The following is a 16,012-nucleotide window of genomic DNA, read 5'->3' as shown; positions in this document are numbered from 1 at the left end:
GGAATGTTTTCAGTCCTGATTTGAATTTAGACGCAAAGTGTTCTTGTCTCAGATCTTTGGATGATCAGGCTGTCTTCTTTCTTCTTCAATAAAAATTCTGGTATGTTACGATGTATGAGGAGAAAAAACACAGCTTGATATTCTCAGGCACTTTACTCTCCAGTGTCTGGAGGGTTGTAAAAAGATATTTTCTTCCTAGGAGGATACACAACATAAGAACGTAAGAATAGACCACCAAAGGTCCATCAAGCCCAGTATCTCGTTCTCACGGTGGCCAATCCAGGTCACTAGTACCTGGCCAAAACCCAAAGAGTAGCAACATTCCATGCTACTGATCCAGGGCAAGCAGTGGCTTCCCCCATGTCTTTCCCAATAACAGACTATGGACTTTTCCTCCAGGAACTTGTCCAAACCTTTCTTAAAACCAGCTATGCTATCCACTCTTACCACTCTGTTTTAGCATTGAGCACCCTTGGTGGAGTATTTTGGTAGGGCAATGATGTTGAAAAACCAAATTAGCATTTATTTCAGTGTGCCCTGGATTCTTTCCATCACCCTTTTCTGAAGGAAGACATGGAGTGGACAGTCTGGGCCAGGGGCCAGAAAGAGTCTTGGCTGTGAACGTACCATTCACCCACATTCAGTAAGAGCTGCAGGACTCTCACAGGTTCATCATTATAGACTGCCTTATTTTCAGCAGAAGTCACGCACACTGGCGTTGAAAGTTAAGTGGACACTTCCTTTTTCTTTTCTTTTTTACTGCAGTATTGATGGAAAATTTGAGATCACTTTTTATGCCAATGTGTTGATTCATCCCGACGGCTCCATCCATTGGCTGCCCCCAGCTATCTACCGTAGCTCCTGCTCTGTCATCGTCACCTACTTTCCTTTTGACTGGCAGAACTGCACCATGGTTTTCCGGTAGGTCTTTGACCCCTGTTCTTCTCTACCTTGGGTCTCAGCCTTGAGTTTACTAGGGAAAACCAATGCTCTTTTGTTCTGAGTGATCACAATCTTTCAAGTGAATACTCATGTAGACAGTGTTCCTTAAGTCTTCTGTAGATGGGTAGAATTCCTGGAAAATTAGGGGCAAATTCTGTAAATGGTGCCTAGAGATAGTTGCCTATTATAGAGGCGCCCAACAAGATAAGCGACTCTATGAATTGAATAACAAGCCCAATTAAGCTCCTTCATTGGCAATAATTGAAACATAGGCGCCTATCAAGAAATATTTATTGTACAAAATGGCGCCTCATTAATTTTAGGCGGCCTTGAAAAAATTAGGCGCTATGCAAGTTAGGCGTGGGCGTGGCTAATGTTAGGCGCCGTTTTGTAGAATCGGTGCGCACTGACATCACTAGGCGCATCACCCTAGCGCACTCACAATCAGAGCCCCTATAAAATAGCTGCCTAGGCACACCTATCTAAAGTAGCCGCTTTACAATTAGTTCAGCGCCGCTTGGCGTGATTCATTAAAGAGTGGCTAGTTTTTTATGAATCACGCTAAGCGGCACCTATCTTTTGGGCGCTTCTTATAGAATCTCCCTTTTAACGTTTAACTCATTTTGATTAGAGTGGAACACACAACCAAGAAATATCAATCTTGAATCCCCTAAGATACAAAATATCCAGACAATAAAACCTTTCTAGTCAATTTTCCTAGGAAATGTACATATTTTCCAAACAGCACCGAATGGGAATGGCCTTGTATTTCTTCCTTCTCGCCACCCAGGTCCCAGACCTACAGTGCCAATGAAGTCCAGCTCCTTCTGGCTGTGGAGGACGGTCAGACCATTGAATGGATTGTCATTGATGAGGAGGATTTCACAGGTATGTCAGGAAACATCCGCAGTACGTTTCTAGAACATGCTCGGAAAGGCCATGTGGCCTTATGGATGGAAGGTGGAAAAATGCCTCCAAAAGCAAGCTTACGAGCAGTTTGATATTCTTGAGAGTTGATGAGAGAAAGATAAATTCACTGATGTAAGCACATTTATAGACTGAAGATGGTGACCAATGGTAACATTTATCCATACTACTTTATAATTAAGTAAGTAATTAATCTTGCTAAGGCAAGCAAGACGTAAACTCTGCTAAAAGGTTCCAAATGATTTTGAGAAGGTGATGCCTAGATAAAGCACGCTGACTGGGTGGTTCTGAAAGGTCACTTGGGCAGCCACAAAAACCAGAGACTTGAAGAAAGTACAAAAGTATCTTTATTCAGCATATGCAGGACTCCTGGGCAATAAAAGTTCTGCCTCAGAAGGTCCAAAAACAGGAAATGCTACTGTCATTTATACCATTCTCATATGCATGGCGGGATGCTACAAGGGGGTTTCTATAGGTTAGTTACAGACTCATGATTGGTCCTAATACAATGCATACCATTGGTCATCTGGGTGTCCTTATGAGCCTATAGTAAATACACAACTTATCTACGCATTGCAGTTTTGATACATGTCCAGGAGGGCGAGGTACACTATCACTTTCTTACAGCAGAACCAGAAATGTAACAAGTGATTTCCCAGAAAAAGGTACCAGACTAAGCAAATGAAACTTATCCTAAAATAATGAGCAAGGCCCACATTCCTTCAGGCAAAATCAGTTCTTGATTAGTGCCAAAGTAGTTGGAGGACAGAGTCTGGACAGAGCTGAGATTTAGCCAGTACACAGCAATTTCCAGAACACTAACCCCATAAGAGCCTGGAAAAGGTCAACTTGCTTTGAATATCAGCTGGAGTGCCTTTAAAATTGTTCAACACTGCAGGCTGAATATTGAGCTCAAATAATACAATACATAATATTTTAAGCATTATTAGGAAAGGTGGGCTCTAAAATCCAAATTTATTATTAAAAATACACCATCTATTAATAAAACAGAACACAATGGACTCTATAGGAACTCTATGTTAACAGAATAACTCACATTGTTCACTCCCAGAGAACAGAAACCCCCTCACTGAATACAGAGCAGGTAGCCACAAATTAGGCAGAAGGAACTCTTTCTTCCATATTAGCCTCACTCTTCTCCTCCCATTCCTTGCAGGATAGGAAGAGAGATACCAGAGGAGTGGAAGGGCTTTCATGAGTTTACTTTGTCTATTCCACTCTCCCTCCCCTTCTGTTTCCTGCATGCATGCTGGCTGGCTGGTTGGGGAGGGACTAGAGCAGGAAGGAAAAGGCTCTTTTCTGCTGTTTGGAATTCAGACTAGAGAGCTTCATGGGAATGGGGAAAGCAGGAATCCCGCAAAACCTGCAGGATTCCTATGGGTATGGAAGTTGCCTTGGGATTCCCTTTGGAATGTAGTCAAAATCTCTGGTGACTCCAATGTAGGATTACCAGATGTCCAGGAAAACCCGGACATGTCCTTTTTTTAGAGGACTGTCCAGGTGCTCAGACAGCTTTTCAAAATCCGGAAGTTTGTCCAGGTTTTAGAAGGCCTTGAGCTCAGGGCTGCATCCAGAGGGCCTCATGCACGTATATGACGCCATCATGTTGCATCTGCTTATACCTGGAGACCCTCCAGATGTATCCTGGACTCGGGGAAGAGGACATCAAAAACTTCTTTTCATCCCCTCCATAAAAGATTTTTACTATACACAAAAAGTAAACTTCGCCGTAACTGCTCCAACCCTCTGGAACTCCCTACCACAGCAACTCCGCGATGAACAACGACCAGATAAATTTAAGACAGGCCTAAAAACTTTCCTATTCCGCGATGCCTTCGCTAACGTTTAGACTCATTATTTTTCTTCTTCTTACCAGCAACAAACCGCTTTGATAAAGCGACCCCGCCCCCTATGTTCTATCCTAAACCCACTATCCCCTTTTTCTTCTCAAATATGTAACTCTTCCCCTCCTCTCCCCTCTACCCTCACTTTCAAGTTTGTCCTGTAATGTTATTCATGTTCACATTATACTATTATTACACCTATTTTATTTTAGTCTTCTTATCTTTTAAATTTATTGTTAACCGGCCAGATATTAATTTGATGGTCGGTATATTAAAATTAATAAAACTTGAAACTTGAACTTGAGATAAGGTTTATGTGGGGGTGGAATGAGGCAGGTCCACTTGTCCTCTTTTTTTCATGAACATATCTGGTAACCCTACTCCAGTGAGACTTGGAATGCACTGAAAGGCAATTGGAGTACCAGAATGAGGCTTGGAACATATGGAGAGAGGCAGTTGGAGTGCCAGAATGAGGCTTGGAACATATGGAGAGCGAGGCAGTTGGAGTGCCAGAATGAGGCTTGGAACATATGGAGAGAGGCAGTTGGAATGCTAGAATGAGGCTTGGAATGCCCAGTTAGACCAGCAGACTGAGGATTGGAACTCTCATTCCAAAAACCATGGGAGGCTGTTGAAGCTGGGAGGAAATAGAGGGCTGCAAACATATAAATAATAGCATTGACTCCTACGGATATGGCTGAGAATGGAAGAGATTAATTGTGGGGATAGGATGGATCTTAATGGCAAGTGCCTTTCAGTGCCTTCCATTGGGTAGATACAGGTTATATTCCATTAGGGATGGGCAGGGATCGGTGAAATTTCTGTCCCTGTGCAACTCTCTAATTCAAACCGCTGGCTAGTAAAGTTAGTTCATGCATATCAAAGTCTCTTGTGCCACCCCTAGTCTAGGCCATCACCTAAGTCTTCCTAATGGAAGATCCAGCTCTGCATTAATCCAAGCGTTCTTTCTATATCAGCCTTTTCCATTCCAATAATCAGTGACATTGTTGAAGTCTTGATTGCTAATACGTTTCCATCTCCTCTTTCCTTTTTGGATGCTGACAGAAAATGGAGCATGGGCGATCAAGCACAGGCCGGCCAAGAAAGTGCTGAATCAGCACTTGACCCCGGACGATGTCCATTACCAAGAGATTGTCTTTTACCTGATTATTCAGCGGAAGCCACTCTTTTATATCATCAACATAATTGTACCCTGCATCCTAATCTCCTCCATTGGAGTCCTGACCTACTTCTTACCTGCCAAAGGTAGAGAACGCTCTGTAATTCATCTTTCCTGTTCTCCCAGTCTTGCTTATCAGCACCAGGAATTTATCTCTAGGAATAATTTCCCACCAACCTAAAGCTGATTTCGACCCCTTTTTGATGCTTATATCTGGTCATGTTGACCAGTGTTTCTCAGGCTGGTCCTGGAGTGCACCCTAGCCAGCCTGGTGTTCAGAAGAAGAATAGTGAAATGAATGCTCTGACTCCATTGCATGCAAATCTATCTCATGCATATTCATTAGGGTTATCCTTTAAAGCCAGACTGGTTAGAGCATGCCCTAGGACCAGATATACAAACTTGTTCACATTATGCACTGCACACATGATTGGAGGTGATCTCGTGCATATATACAAGACACCTTCCTCTCAAAGCGTCTGGAGGGAGAGCAGTAGACTAGTGGCATTGAGCAACTGAGGAAGTGGTCAATCAATTGCAATGGAAAAGCTCCAAAATTTGAGAGGAAGTCCCAAAGCTGTGGCACTGAGAGCAGGCTGTGGAGTTCCCCAGGTCCTGCACACCAAGACATGAAAAGCAGGTCTGGATGTGTAGCAGAAACCTGATGGGGAGAATGAGGTGTAGGTGGGTGATGGCCATGGAGAAGAGAGTGAATGTGACCAAAGATGAGATATTGGTAGGGGGGACATTTGTAGGGTTGGTTAGTGGTTGAATGCAGGGTAGAGTATTGCAGGATGGGGGTGGGGGTGAGGTGGTTGCAGGAACATTGGAGGTCAAAGAAGATTTACAGAGGGAGAGGTAATTGAAGTCAAGAGGTGGGGGATGCAGGAGAATGGAAAATGACTGATTGAGGTCAAAAGGAAGGGTTCGCTTGTGGGTTAGAACCTGTGTGCATATATTTATACTCCTGAAACTCTGCTGCAAAAGTCTCACTCATTGGCCATCACTGAGGCAGTATATCTCACTCTTTAGCATAGTCCATGCTTGGCATCTCTGAATATAGACTAAGGAGGGGATTATTGTCTGCTCTAGTTAATTATACAAAAGTCTGATGAAATTGTGCAAATCTCCCTGGACCACAAGGAAAAGGTGCCTTACACTCATGTAGAGAATGACACAGGGACAGAATTTGCCTCCGTGGTTAACTGCAGGAAAGCATCCCCATGTCCTTTAAGAAGAGAGGAAAGAATCAGAATATGAATGGGCCCAGCCACTGACCCTCAAGCCTTGCATTGAAGAATGCTGGTGTAGAAGGACTGAGGTTGAGACAGACACTAAAGAATGACACGGGATGGTTTCTAGCCACTGACCCTCAAGCCTTGCATTGAAGAATGCTGGTGTAGGACTGAGGTTGAGATAGACACTTAAGAATGACACGGGATGGTTTCCAGCCACTGACCCTCAAGCCTTGCATTGAAGAATATTGGTGTAGAACAGTGGTCTCAAACTCGCGGCCCGGGGACCACATGCGGCCCACCAGGTACTGTTTTGAGGCCCTCGGTATATTTATCATAATCACAAAAGTAAAATAAAACAGTTTTCTTGATCATATGTCTCTTTAGCTATAAATGACAATATTATTATTAAGACTTAGCCAAAAGGAAAGATTTATAAACTATAAAGAGTTTTACCTCATGCAAAATTGTCATTTCTTTAATAAGACATTAACTATTTTTTTCTGCGGCCCTTCAAGTACCTACAAATCCCAAATGTGGCCCTGCAAAGGTTTTGAGTTCGAGACCTCTGGTGTAGAAGGACTGAGGTTGAGATAGACGCTAAAGAATGACACAGGTCACAAGGAGCAGCGTGGGATTTGAGCCTGCAGCCTTGGGGTGCTGAGGCTGTAGTTCTAACCACTGCACCCCACACTCCCGACTCTTGCCCCTGGACCACCAGTACCTGTGGCAGGACAATTGATAAGGCTCCCACACACTACTGACCCCCGCTATGCACCTGAAGGTTAAAAAAAATTTAGGTTGGACTTAAAGATAGTTCAAACCCCAGACAAACTGCTGAGTTTTAGAAAACCATCCAGACACCAGGACAGTCCTCTACAAGAGAGCATGTCTGGGTAAATCCGGACATAAGGTAACCCTAAATGTATGTCCCACTGCACGAGATGGATGCAAAAAATGTGTATAATCTGGGAAAGTTTTGCATTGTATTCGTAGAGATGGTTGTAAGATCTTGTTCTAACCATGAGGATTTCCAGGACAGCTTTCTCCCCCATCAAATAAGATCAGAGTGCAGAAAGTAATAATTGTTTTTAAATCCCCCTCATTAGCTGGCGGACAAAAGTGTACCTTCTCCATCAACATCCTCCTGGCCCAGACTGTCTTCCTCATCCTCATTGCAAAGAAAGTTCCGGAAACATCCCAAGCAGTGCCTCTCATCTCAAAGTAAGTAAAGACCAGACCGTGGCTCTCTCCTTAGTATACGGTAAGTGCAGAAGAGCCAGCTTTGGGGACAGAAACAGGCACTTTCCCCAAAAAATAAATCAGGGTAACACAGTTAGAAGATATGGAAATAATTTTTGAGAGAATACTAACCAGGCTAATTTCAGCTACTCTTAGATTTACAGTCTCCTCTGCTTCTAATGAAAAATGGCTGCAGACATGAATGTGGAAACATAGAAGCTGGAAACTTCCATTACAGCGAGGGGTTGCTAGGGTAACATGGAAAAGTCCTCCAACTGCTCTCACCTGGTCAAGACACGCCTCTTTATTTGGGATTCAGGTGGACCCTGCTTCTTTGCTATAACTTGTGGGATGGGCAGCCAACTAGACTCCCGCTGCCTGGGCCACTGAATATTCAGGGAAACTTGAGGGCAGAGTCAAAGCAGAGCCAGGAGTTACCTGGGTACTGCTGAATATCAGCGATACTCGTGTATCTTCCGACAGTCGCCATGTACCTGGATATTCCATGCTGGTTCCTCATAAGTGCTTGCACTGAATATCTGGAATTCGAGGCTCAATTATCAGCCTCCTGAATATCCAGGTGTAGGACAACTTGCCCGGGTATTGGCAACATTCGAACCAGCACTTGGAGTGGAGTTGGTACAGCCTTTTTGCTGGCCTGGCTTTGTTGGACTCGGCCATGGGTGCCCCTGTGTTTTCACTTGTCTTTGACTTCAGGTTGTTGTAGTGGAACTTGCAGCCTCCCTGACTTTGATTCTATCATCATAGATTGGTCTATGCAGCTATTTTTACTAGTGAACCTCCTGTGACTCTGGTTTGATCATCCAGAACCCAAACGGAGAATATTTTTAATTCAGCTGTTCTAGATCTATGGCCAAAAAAATTAGGTGGAGGCTCTATATTTCCTAATGGGTACATAAAACTTACAGTAAATGGTTGCTGTGATAGTCACATTCAAAACAATCATGTCTTGATGAAATTAATAAGAATGTCGATTTGTAGAGCATTTTCCATGCGTAAAGCACTTTTAATACACAAGGAAAATAACTCTTGTTTTATAAGAAATAAATACACATGTACAAGTATGCATACTGCTGGGGAGCATCTTACTGCTTCACTACTTGGGATCTAGTTAGGTGCTTGGGACCTGGGTTGGCCACTGTTGGAAACAGGATACTGGGCTTGATGGACCTTCGGTCTGTCCCAATATGGTTATGTTTTTATGTGAGCCAAGTAGAGGACAATCAAGCTATTGTGACATCACTGCTGAGGTTGGCTCTTAGGCATTGGTGGAATGAGGCATTATGAAATCACAATCTCAGCTCTGGAATGTTGCTACTCTTTGGGGTTCTGGCAGGTATTGGGACCTGGGTTGGCCACTGTTGGAAACAGGATACTGGGATTGATGGACCTTCAGCCTGTCCCAGTACAGCAATTCTTATGTTCTTATTTGAGCCAAGTAGAGGGCAATCAAGCTATTGTGACATCACTGATGAGGCTGGCTCTTATTGGTGGAATGAGGCATTATGATATCACAATCTGAGCTCTGGAATGTTGCTACTCTTTGGATTTCTGCCAAGTACTTGGGACCTGGGTTGGCCACTGTTGGAAACAGGATGCTGGACTTGATGGACCTTCGGTCTATCCCAGTATTGCAGCTCTTATGTTCTTAAGATTGTAGAGAGGAAGACAAGAAAGACTGGATAAGGTGGCCACACTTTTTTTTTTTTAACGACTGCTAGCTAGGATAGAGCCTTATCATTGTGGCAGAGAGAACTAGGTAGACTGGAAGGGCCCCTGGTCATTTTCTATGTAACTGTGTAAGATAGGCTGTTTAATACTATAGGATATCCACCTTGACATTATTGTATGCTTAGCCTAGATACAGTTGTCAAGATGAGGAGCAAGATGACGAGAGACTGAGCAGGTGATCAAAGTCAGAGAAAACAGAACACCAGGATGGTACAGGCAAGTTTATTGATGAAGCATTCTTAGACACAAGACTCGATGTTGTCATGGCTGCATTGATCTTTTATTCCAAAATGGTTTCATCAACAAACTTACCTTTATCACATCTCCTGTGACTTGTCGTCGATGGCTTTGATCACCTTTGGCGCAACCATCCTCTCTTGCTTCTCTGGGTAGGGTCTACAGGAGGCAACTGGGCAAAGTCATGGACCAAGAGGTCTTTATCTGTCAGCCAAGTCTATGTTATCATGCTATTGTGATATTATGAACTCTTTTCTTCATTCAGGTACATAACGTTTCTTATCATAGTGACAATAGTCATAGTTGGAAGTGCTGTTGTTGTTTTAAACATATCCCTGCGCACTCCGAACACACACTCCATGTCAAGTATGGTCAAAAAGGTAGGTGAATAAAAAGAACCTTCTGCGGTGTTACTCAGTTTACAAAGCTAATGTATGGCTAACAATTCTACAGCTGTATTTAAGTCCTGGTGCCTACAGGCAGAAGAATGTTGGGGGGAAAGGGAAGATTCCCTCTAAAACTTGAGAGGGGTTATAGGGGATCCCCTTCAGAGCGATCAGTAGTGCAAGACTACTGCTAAAGGTTGCTGAGAACATTGATGTATTAATTTTTAAATTGTTATTCACCTAGGGCAGGGGTAGGCAATTCCGGTCCTTGAGAGCTGGAGCCAGGTCAGGTTTTCAGGATATCCACAATGAATATGTATGAGATGGATTTGCATGCACTGCCTCCTTGAGATGCAAATCTATCTCATGCATATTTATTGTGGATATCCTGAAAACCTGACCTGGCTCCAGCTCTCGAGGACCGGAATTGCCTACCCTTGATCCACCTAGAATCTGATTGGAAATTAGAGTAGGTTATAAATGTTGGCTAAAATATAGATTTTGCTGCTTCCATCTGGGCCTGCTTAACTTAGCTGTGCCCTGGGTTTGTATTTATTTTTTTACTTCCTGGACCATGCCCTCCTGGCTCCTCCCCTCCTATGTCACTTCCCTTTTGGGCAGGGCTATGGGTTTTAAGGTGGCTATTAATGCTGTGACTGGTTGTCCTTAAGAAGAGATGCCAGTGCTTTATAGACTCACAGTGGGTTATGTAAGTGCCCCTGAATATTGGCAGCTAGGCAGACACAGGTAGTTTAAATGGACAGGAGGCTATTAAAATCACTTTGAATTTTGACCCCTCAGTCTTTAAAGAAATATTAATGCAGCAATTGCCTATGAGTCAGAAAGAGAGATTTGAGGAGGAAGAAATTTTAAAAAGTGATCTAACATCCAAGACAAGCAGTTTGGTTGTTTTTTCTTTTTTGGGGGGGAAAGAGGGGTTTGAATCACAGTAGAATAGTTGGGAAGTGTGCAGGACAGGGTCTCCGGGGCAGGTCGTGCTCCAGTAAACCTGTAATTTGATGAACCCATATTCCAGACTTAGGCCATTTCATTCAGAAAACAGACAAAGCGATGGATCCCCTAGAACTTTCTCACCTTCCTCTTTTTTTCTTTGCATCCTTCGCTCTGCTTTTGTCTCATTTGTGCACCGAGGAGTCCCTCAACTACACAAATGTAGCAACTGCCCCACAGAACCAGAGCCTCCCCGATAATCAGCCCACAGCGGTTAGTGAAATCAACCTGGATATTCAACATCACTGCTACTACTATTTTTCACTTCTATAGCGCTATCAGATGCATTAAACCACCAGGGCAAAAAGAGGTGGATCTATACACACTGCTTGGTTAGGGAATTACAGAGGGAATGACAAACGGATATGGGTGGGCTGGAGTTCCGACTTAAAAGTAGCTTCAAAAAAGTGGGCTTTCAGCATGGATTTGGACACTGCCGGGGACGGAGCCTGACACGCCAAGCCAGGCAGTTTGTTCCAGGCAGCAAAGTAGAAGGGATGGGGTGGCAAGTTGGCAGTAGAGGAGAAGGGTACAGATAAGAGAGACTTACCCGATGAATGGGGTTCCTGGGAAGAAGTATAGGGAGGGGGAGTGTGTGGCACGGTGGTTAGGGTTCACGCCCACACTGCTCCTTGTGACCCTGAGCAAGTCACTTAAGCCCTACATTGCCCCAGGTACATTGAGAGCCCACCGGGACAGACAGGGAAAAATTCATGTAAACCATTTTGAGCTCCCCTGGGAGAACAATTGAACAAATTAGTAAGAGAGCTGCAGGTCAATAAGAGAAGTTTGCCCTGTTTGCAGAAATGAGCCCCCAACGAAGTGAGTTGAGGAGATGGGTAATGTGTGCATAATTAGCTAGAAAGAAACGTGAAAATTTTCTTCCTAATTCCCTTCTCTGACTCTTTGGCGCTTCATCATGAAACTAGTCAAATTTGCTGTTTTCTCTTAAAACAATGTGATTCTAAGAAATAAAGGAAACCCACATTCTCTGCTCTGTTTGCTGACCCTGCAGGTGTTCCTGAAGCTGATCCCTCGGGCCCTGGGCATGCACCTGCGTCACGAGACAGTGCCCACATGGCCGGAGCCCCTCATCCGCCGAAGAAGCTCACTGGGTCTGATGGTGAAGGCCGAGGAATATATCATGCGTCAGGCACGCACCGAACTCATGTTCCAGAAACAGAAGGAGCGGGACGGGCTGATGAAAGACATTCTGCAAAAGATAGGTGAGCTATTTCCTCAGGGACAGTTTTTCTGATATTGTGATAGATCGGAGGTCGTCATCCTTTGAACGCTTACATACACACACCTCAGATTCATTTTGCTTTCCATGAGTTCCAGGAGCTGTCTTTGCAGAAGGGAAATCTTTCATCCTGCTCTCTGTCTGACTCAGGAGTGCTGACACCACCGCTGGGGTTCTTATATGGTGTAACATGCCTCTTGCTTTCTGTTTTCATGACCATCCCGTTCATCTGTGCATCCAGCAATGTGGAGCCTCCAATGGACGACCGTCTCAGAGCCGACTCTTTTCTCCTGTAGGCTGAATTTATTAACAAAGGAAGGGAGTGGGTCAGTTTCTATAAAGTGTCAAATACAGGCATAAGAATCCATGCGCTATTCTTTACAGCCGTGTGAAACATAACATGACATAGCTTGTAACACACGAGGGCATGGGCAGGGGTGGAATTTAGGAAGGGCAAGGGCATGTCTACAACTTATGCACATAATTATAACTTATACATGCAGCTTGCCACACTTAGATACCGCCACATACAACTGCCACTGGTCTGGTGTAAATGGGGTTACGCCAGTATCCTAGAACTGCATTTTGGCAGAGTCATTATAGATTTGGCACACCTAACTGGAGACACCGAGTTGTAGACTGAACCAGCTCTTCCTGAGCCCGACTTAGACACCCGTGGGCTCTTTTCGAATACCAAATCCCTCCTTTATCTCAGTCATAGGAGCTAAGTTTTTACAATGACTGGAGCCGCTAGAGCCAATGGAAATGATCTCTCCCCAGACACATATGGAGGGGGGTCAAGTACCCCCAGAGCTGGCTCCTTTGCGCTCACATGTGCTTTTCTGAATCCCATCTGTGGCTATTTTCTAGGAAAAATAAAACTGGGTCGGGGTCTGTGGGGCTTTCACCCTCTAGTTTAGCTTGCAAGTAGACAGTGACATGGGGACAAATTTTCCCTGTCCCCGCAGGAACTCATTTTCCCATCCCATCCTGGCAAATTCTTTTCCTGTCCCTGCCCCATTTCTGCATGCTCCGCCCTCATCTTCACAAGCCTCAAACGCTTTAAAATCCTAAGTAGCAACATTCTAGAGCTGAGCTTGTGATGTCATAATGCCTCATTCCACCAATGCCTAAGCTCCGTCCTCATCTGCACAAGCCTCAAACACTTTAAAATACTAAGTAGCAACATTCTAGAGCTCAGATTGTGATGTCATAATGCCTCATTCCACCAATGCCTAAGCTCCGTCCTCATCGGCACAAGCCTCAAACACTTAAAAATCCTAAGTGTTCAAGACTTGTGTGGTTAAGACAGAGCTGACAGGAATGGGGCAGGGGCAAGGACAGCGATAAAACTCATGGGGACAGGGAAACTGAGTTCCTGCGGGGACTGCGACAAATCTGTCCCCAAGCTGAGAAAGGATCTGAGTTAGCAATCTGGGATGAGGTGGTAGAAGATCAACACTGAATCCGACCCAACGAGGGAGTTGATGAACCGCAGTGAATTAGACTTATGGTGTATGGGCAGCTTCTTAGTCACAGGGGGAGATAAACAGGGCAGAGCTCTGGGCCTACATATCACAGGGACCCCCAAGCTTGCCTCAAGTTGAAGGAGGCATAGGCCGCAGGTGGATTTGGGGTTCCCTCCCCAGTGTCTGCTCTGGGGCCCTGAATAACTAACACCAGCCCTGCTTAGACTAAAGAAGTCAAGTCCCAGCACTGCAATTTACTTTAGGCAACACATTTGATCTATTTATGACCAAATTCATCCAGTTGTAATTGAGTATGAATAAATTTCTCCCTGTCATGCCAGTTGGGCTTCAATTACTCTGCTAGTCGTGTGCAGTTCTCCTAAGGTAACTTCATGGAAGTTTCCGAGTATACCAAACACTTTGGGATCCTGCAAATTCTGTTGTTATTGCCAATCTTTCTGACATCCCATCACCCTGTGTAGGATTAGGGCTACAGAACGGCCAGAGCCAGGAGCTGTACTGCAGCCTCGTGCATGCAGCCCCAGAGATTCGTACCTGCGTGGAGGCCTGCAATTACATCGCCAAGGCCAAGCAAGAGCAAAGCGAGTTTGACAAGGTGAGTTTCTTGCAGGTGACGATGGGGTAGCGTGCCAGGACTACAGAGCAGCTGCTTCTGGTCTTCTGTGGCAGGAGGCATCAGGCTCACTTCTTCCTTCTTGCCTTCTCTTGGCTTCTAGGCTAAACAGGCTGCCAAGGGTTACCCACACTCAATTTCCCACGGACTGTACATCCCTACAGACCAGCAGCAGGAGACATGTTTAATCTGATAACATCTCTTGCTGTCTCAGGGCCAAATCTCACAATAACAGCTGCAAAAATTTGGTATCACGGATGCAGGAGAAGACATCGGGTTAAATGCATTTCCTGCTGTTAGCCAGTAGTGATGCACAGTAGGAAGGGGATAGAGTGTGTGTGACCTCATGGTTGGCCTGTTCATGCAGGGAGAATAGGGAATGTGGAAAGAACTTGGGAAGGAGGAAAATTACATTTGGAGGGAGGAAGGGTGTGAGAATGAAAGAGCATTAGGAAGGAAGTGCCTCCTTAGAGGGAGTGAAAGGGGTTAAAAAGCCTTGGAAGAGAGAGGGAGTAGGAGAGGAATAGCCTAATAGTTACTGCAGCAGTCCGAAATCCTGAGGAACTGGGTTTGATTCCCCCTGCAGCACCTTGTGACCCCTCCATTGCCTCAGGTACAAAAACCTTAGACTGAGAGCCCACTAGGGACCCAGCATCACCCCTTTCTTCCTGCCGTGTGGAGCATTTCCCATCTCTATGTCCCTATTCTTGCCCTGTGCAACATAACTCTTCTCCCTCTCTCTTCCTTCCCTCCCCCTCCCCCCCAGGGGTCCAGCATGAGTTCCTCTCTCTTTCCTTACTCCTGATCTGTCTCCCCTTTGCAAGTCCCTTTTCCTTCTTTCCCCATAGGTCCTAGCATCTCCTCCTTCTTCTTCCCAATTCATCTTGGCAGCTCTGTTGACATCTCTTCCTCTCCCCACCTCCATCACCATCGCAGCATCCTTTCCTTTCTCCTCCCCCATGTGCAGCATTTCCCCCTCTCCCTTTCTTTCTATCTATGTACAGCTTTTACTTCCTTTCTCTTCCCTTCTATTCATTTGCAACTTCTTCTCTCCTCCCCCTCCCCCCCAGGTTCACAGCTCTTCTTATCTCCCTCTGTTCCCCTCCCCAGGCCCTACAAACCTGCCATGTTCACTTGCACTGCAGGCAGCAATTACAGCAGGTTCCCTTGAGCCACTCCAAGGCTTTCCCTCTGCTGAGTTCGGCCCGTGCAGCAACAGGGAATGGCTACAGAGGGAAGGACCCTGGAGTTGGCCAGAGAGAGCCTTTGTAATCACTGGCTGCAGTGCCAGGTTTGTAGGGCTTATGGGTGGGGGGTGGGGAACAGAGGTTAGATAGGAAGGCAACGCTGGACCTACAGGAGGAAAGGGGAGATAGAGGGACTGGTGGAGAAGTGTATGGTGAAGAGAGCAGGGAGGGAGAGAGTCAATGTGTGACATCAGGCCCCTTAAGCATGGGAGTTGGAGAAGGGGCCCAAATACATGCGTCACACACTGTCTGAGCCACGCCTACTTCAAACTGTTTTTCTGACTTGTCTCTGTATCATTGCTTTTGCAGGAAAATGAGGAGTGGATCCTGGTGGGCCGAGTTATCGACCGGGTCTGCTTCTTGGTTATATCCTTTGTCTTAATCTTTGTGACCACTGGTACCTTTGTGGCAGCTCACTTTAACCAGGCACCGCTATACCCTTTCCTAGGAGATCCCAAGAAGTACCTGCCATAGTCTGTGGCAACACAGTAAGCCCAGCATTTGGGTAGCAGAGCAGGTCACTCCCTCACAGCCTAAAATAAGAGAGCCAGAAATGGGATTTATTTCATTCAACTTGTTTTCCACCTGTTCAAGAAGACTGAAGACACAGTACAGATAATCAAAGTTTAATGAGTCCACAAA

General features: G+C 45.2%; 1 protein-coding gene across 1 annotated transcript in view; it reads left to right on the top strand.

The window, feature by feature from the left end:
• Positions 1-16,012, top strand: part of CHRNG (cholinergic receptor nicotinic gamma subunit) — a 29,449-nt gene extending 13,437 nt beyond the window's left edge. The window contains exons 5-12 of the mRNA XM_033959360.1: positions 766-921; positions 1,733-1,830; positions 4,800-5,000; positions 7,259-7,373; positions 9,646-9,760; positions 11,793-12,003; positions 13,972-14,105; positions 15,680-16,012. Coding sequence (XP_033815251.1) covers positions 766-921; positions 1,733-1,830; positions 4,800-5,000; positions 7,259-7,373; positions 9,646-9,760; positions 11,793-12,003; positions 13,972-14,105; positions 15,680-15,844 — 1,195 coding nt within the window. The 3' untranslated portion in view covers positions 15,845-16,012. The remainder of the gene's footprint in view (positions 1-765; positions 922-1,732; positions 1,831-4,799; positions 5,001-7,258; positions 7,374-9,645; positions 9,761-11,792; positions 12,004-13,971; positions 14,106-15,679) is intronic.

Source organism: Geotrypetes seraphini, chromosome 9, assembly GCF_902459505.1.
Source record: "Geotrypetes seraphini chromosome 9, aGeoSer1.1, whole genome shotgun sequence".
NCBI classification, from domain to species: Eukaryota; Metazoa; Chordata; class Amphibia; order Gymnophiona; family Dermophiidae; genus Geotrypetes; species Geotrypetes seraphini.
This window is presented reverse-complemented; position numbering and strand designations above follow the sequence as displayed.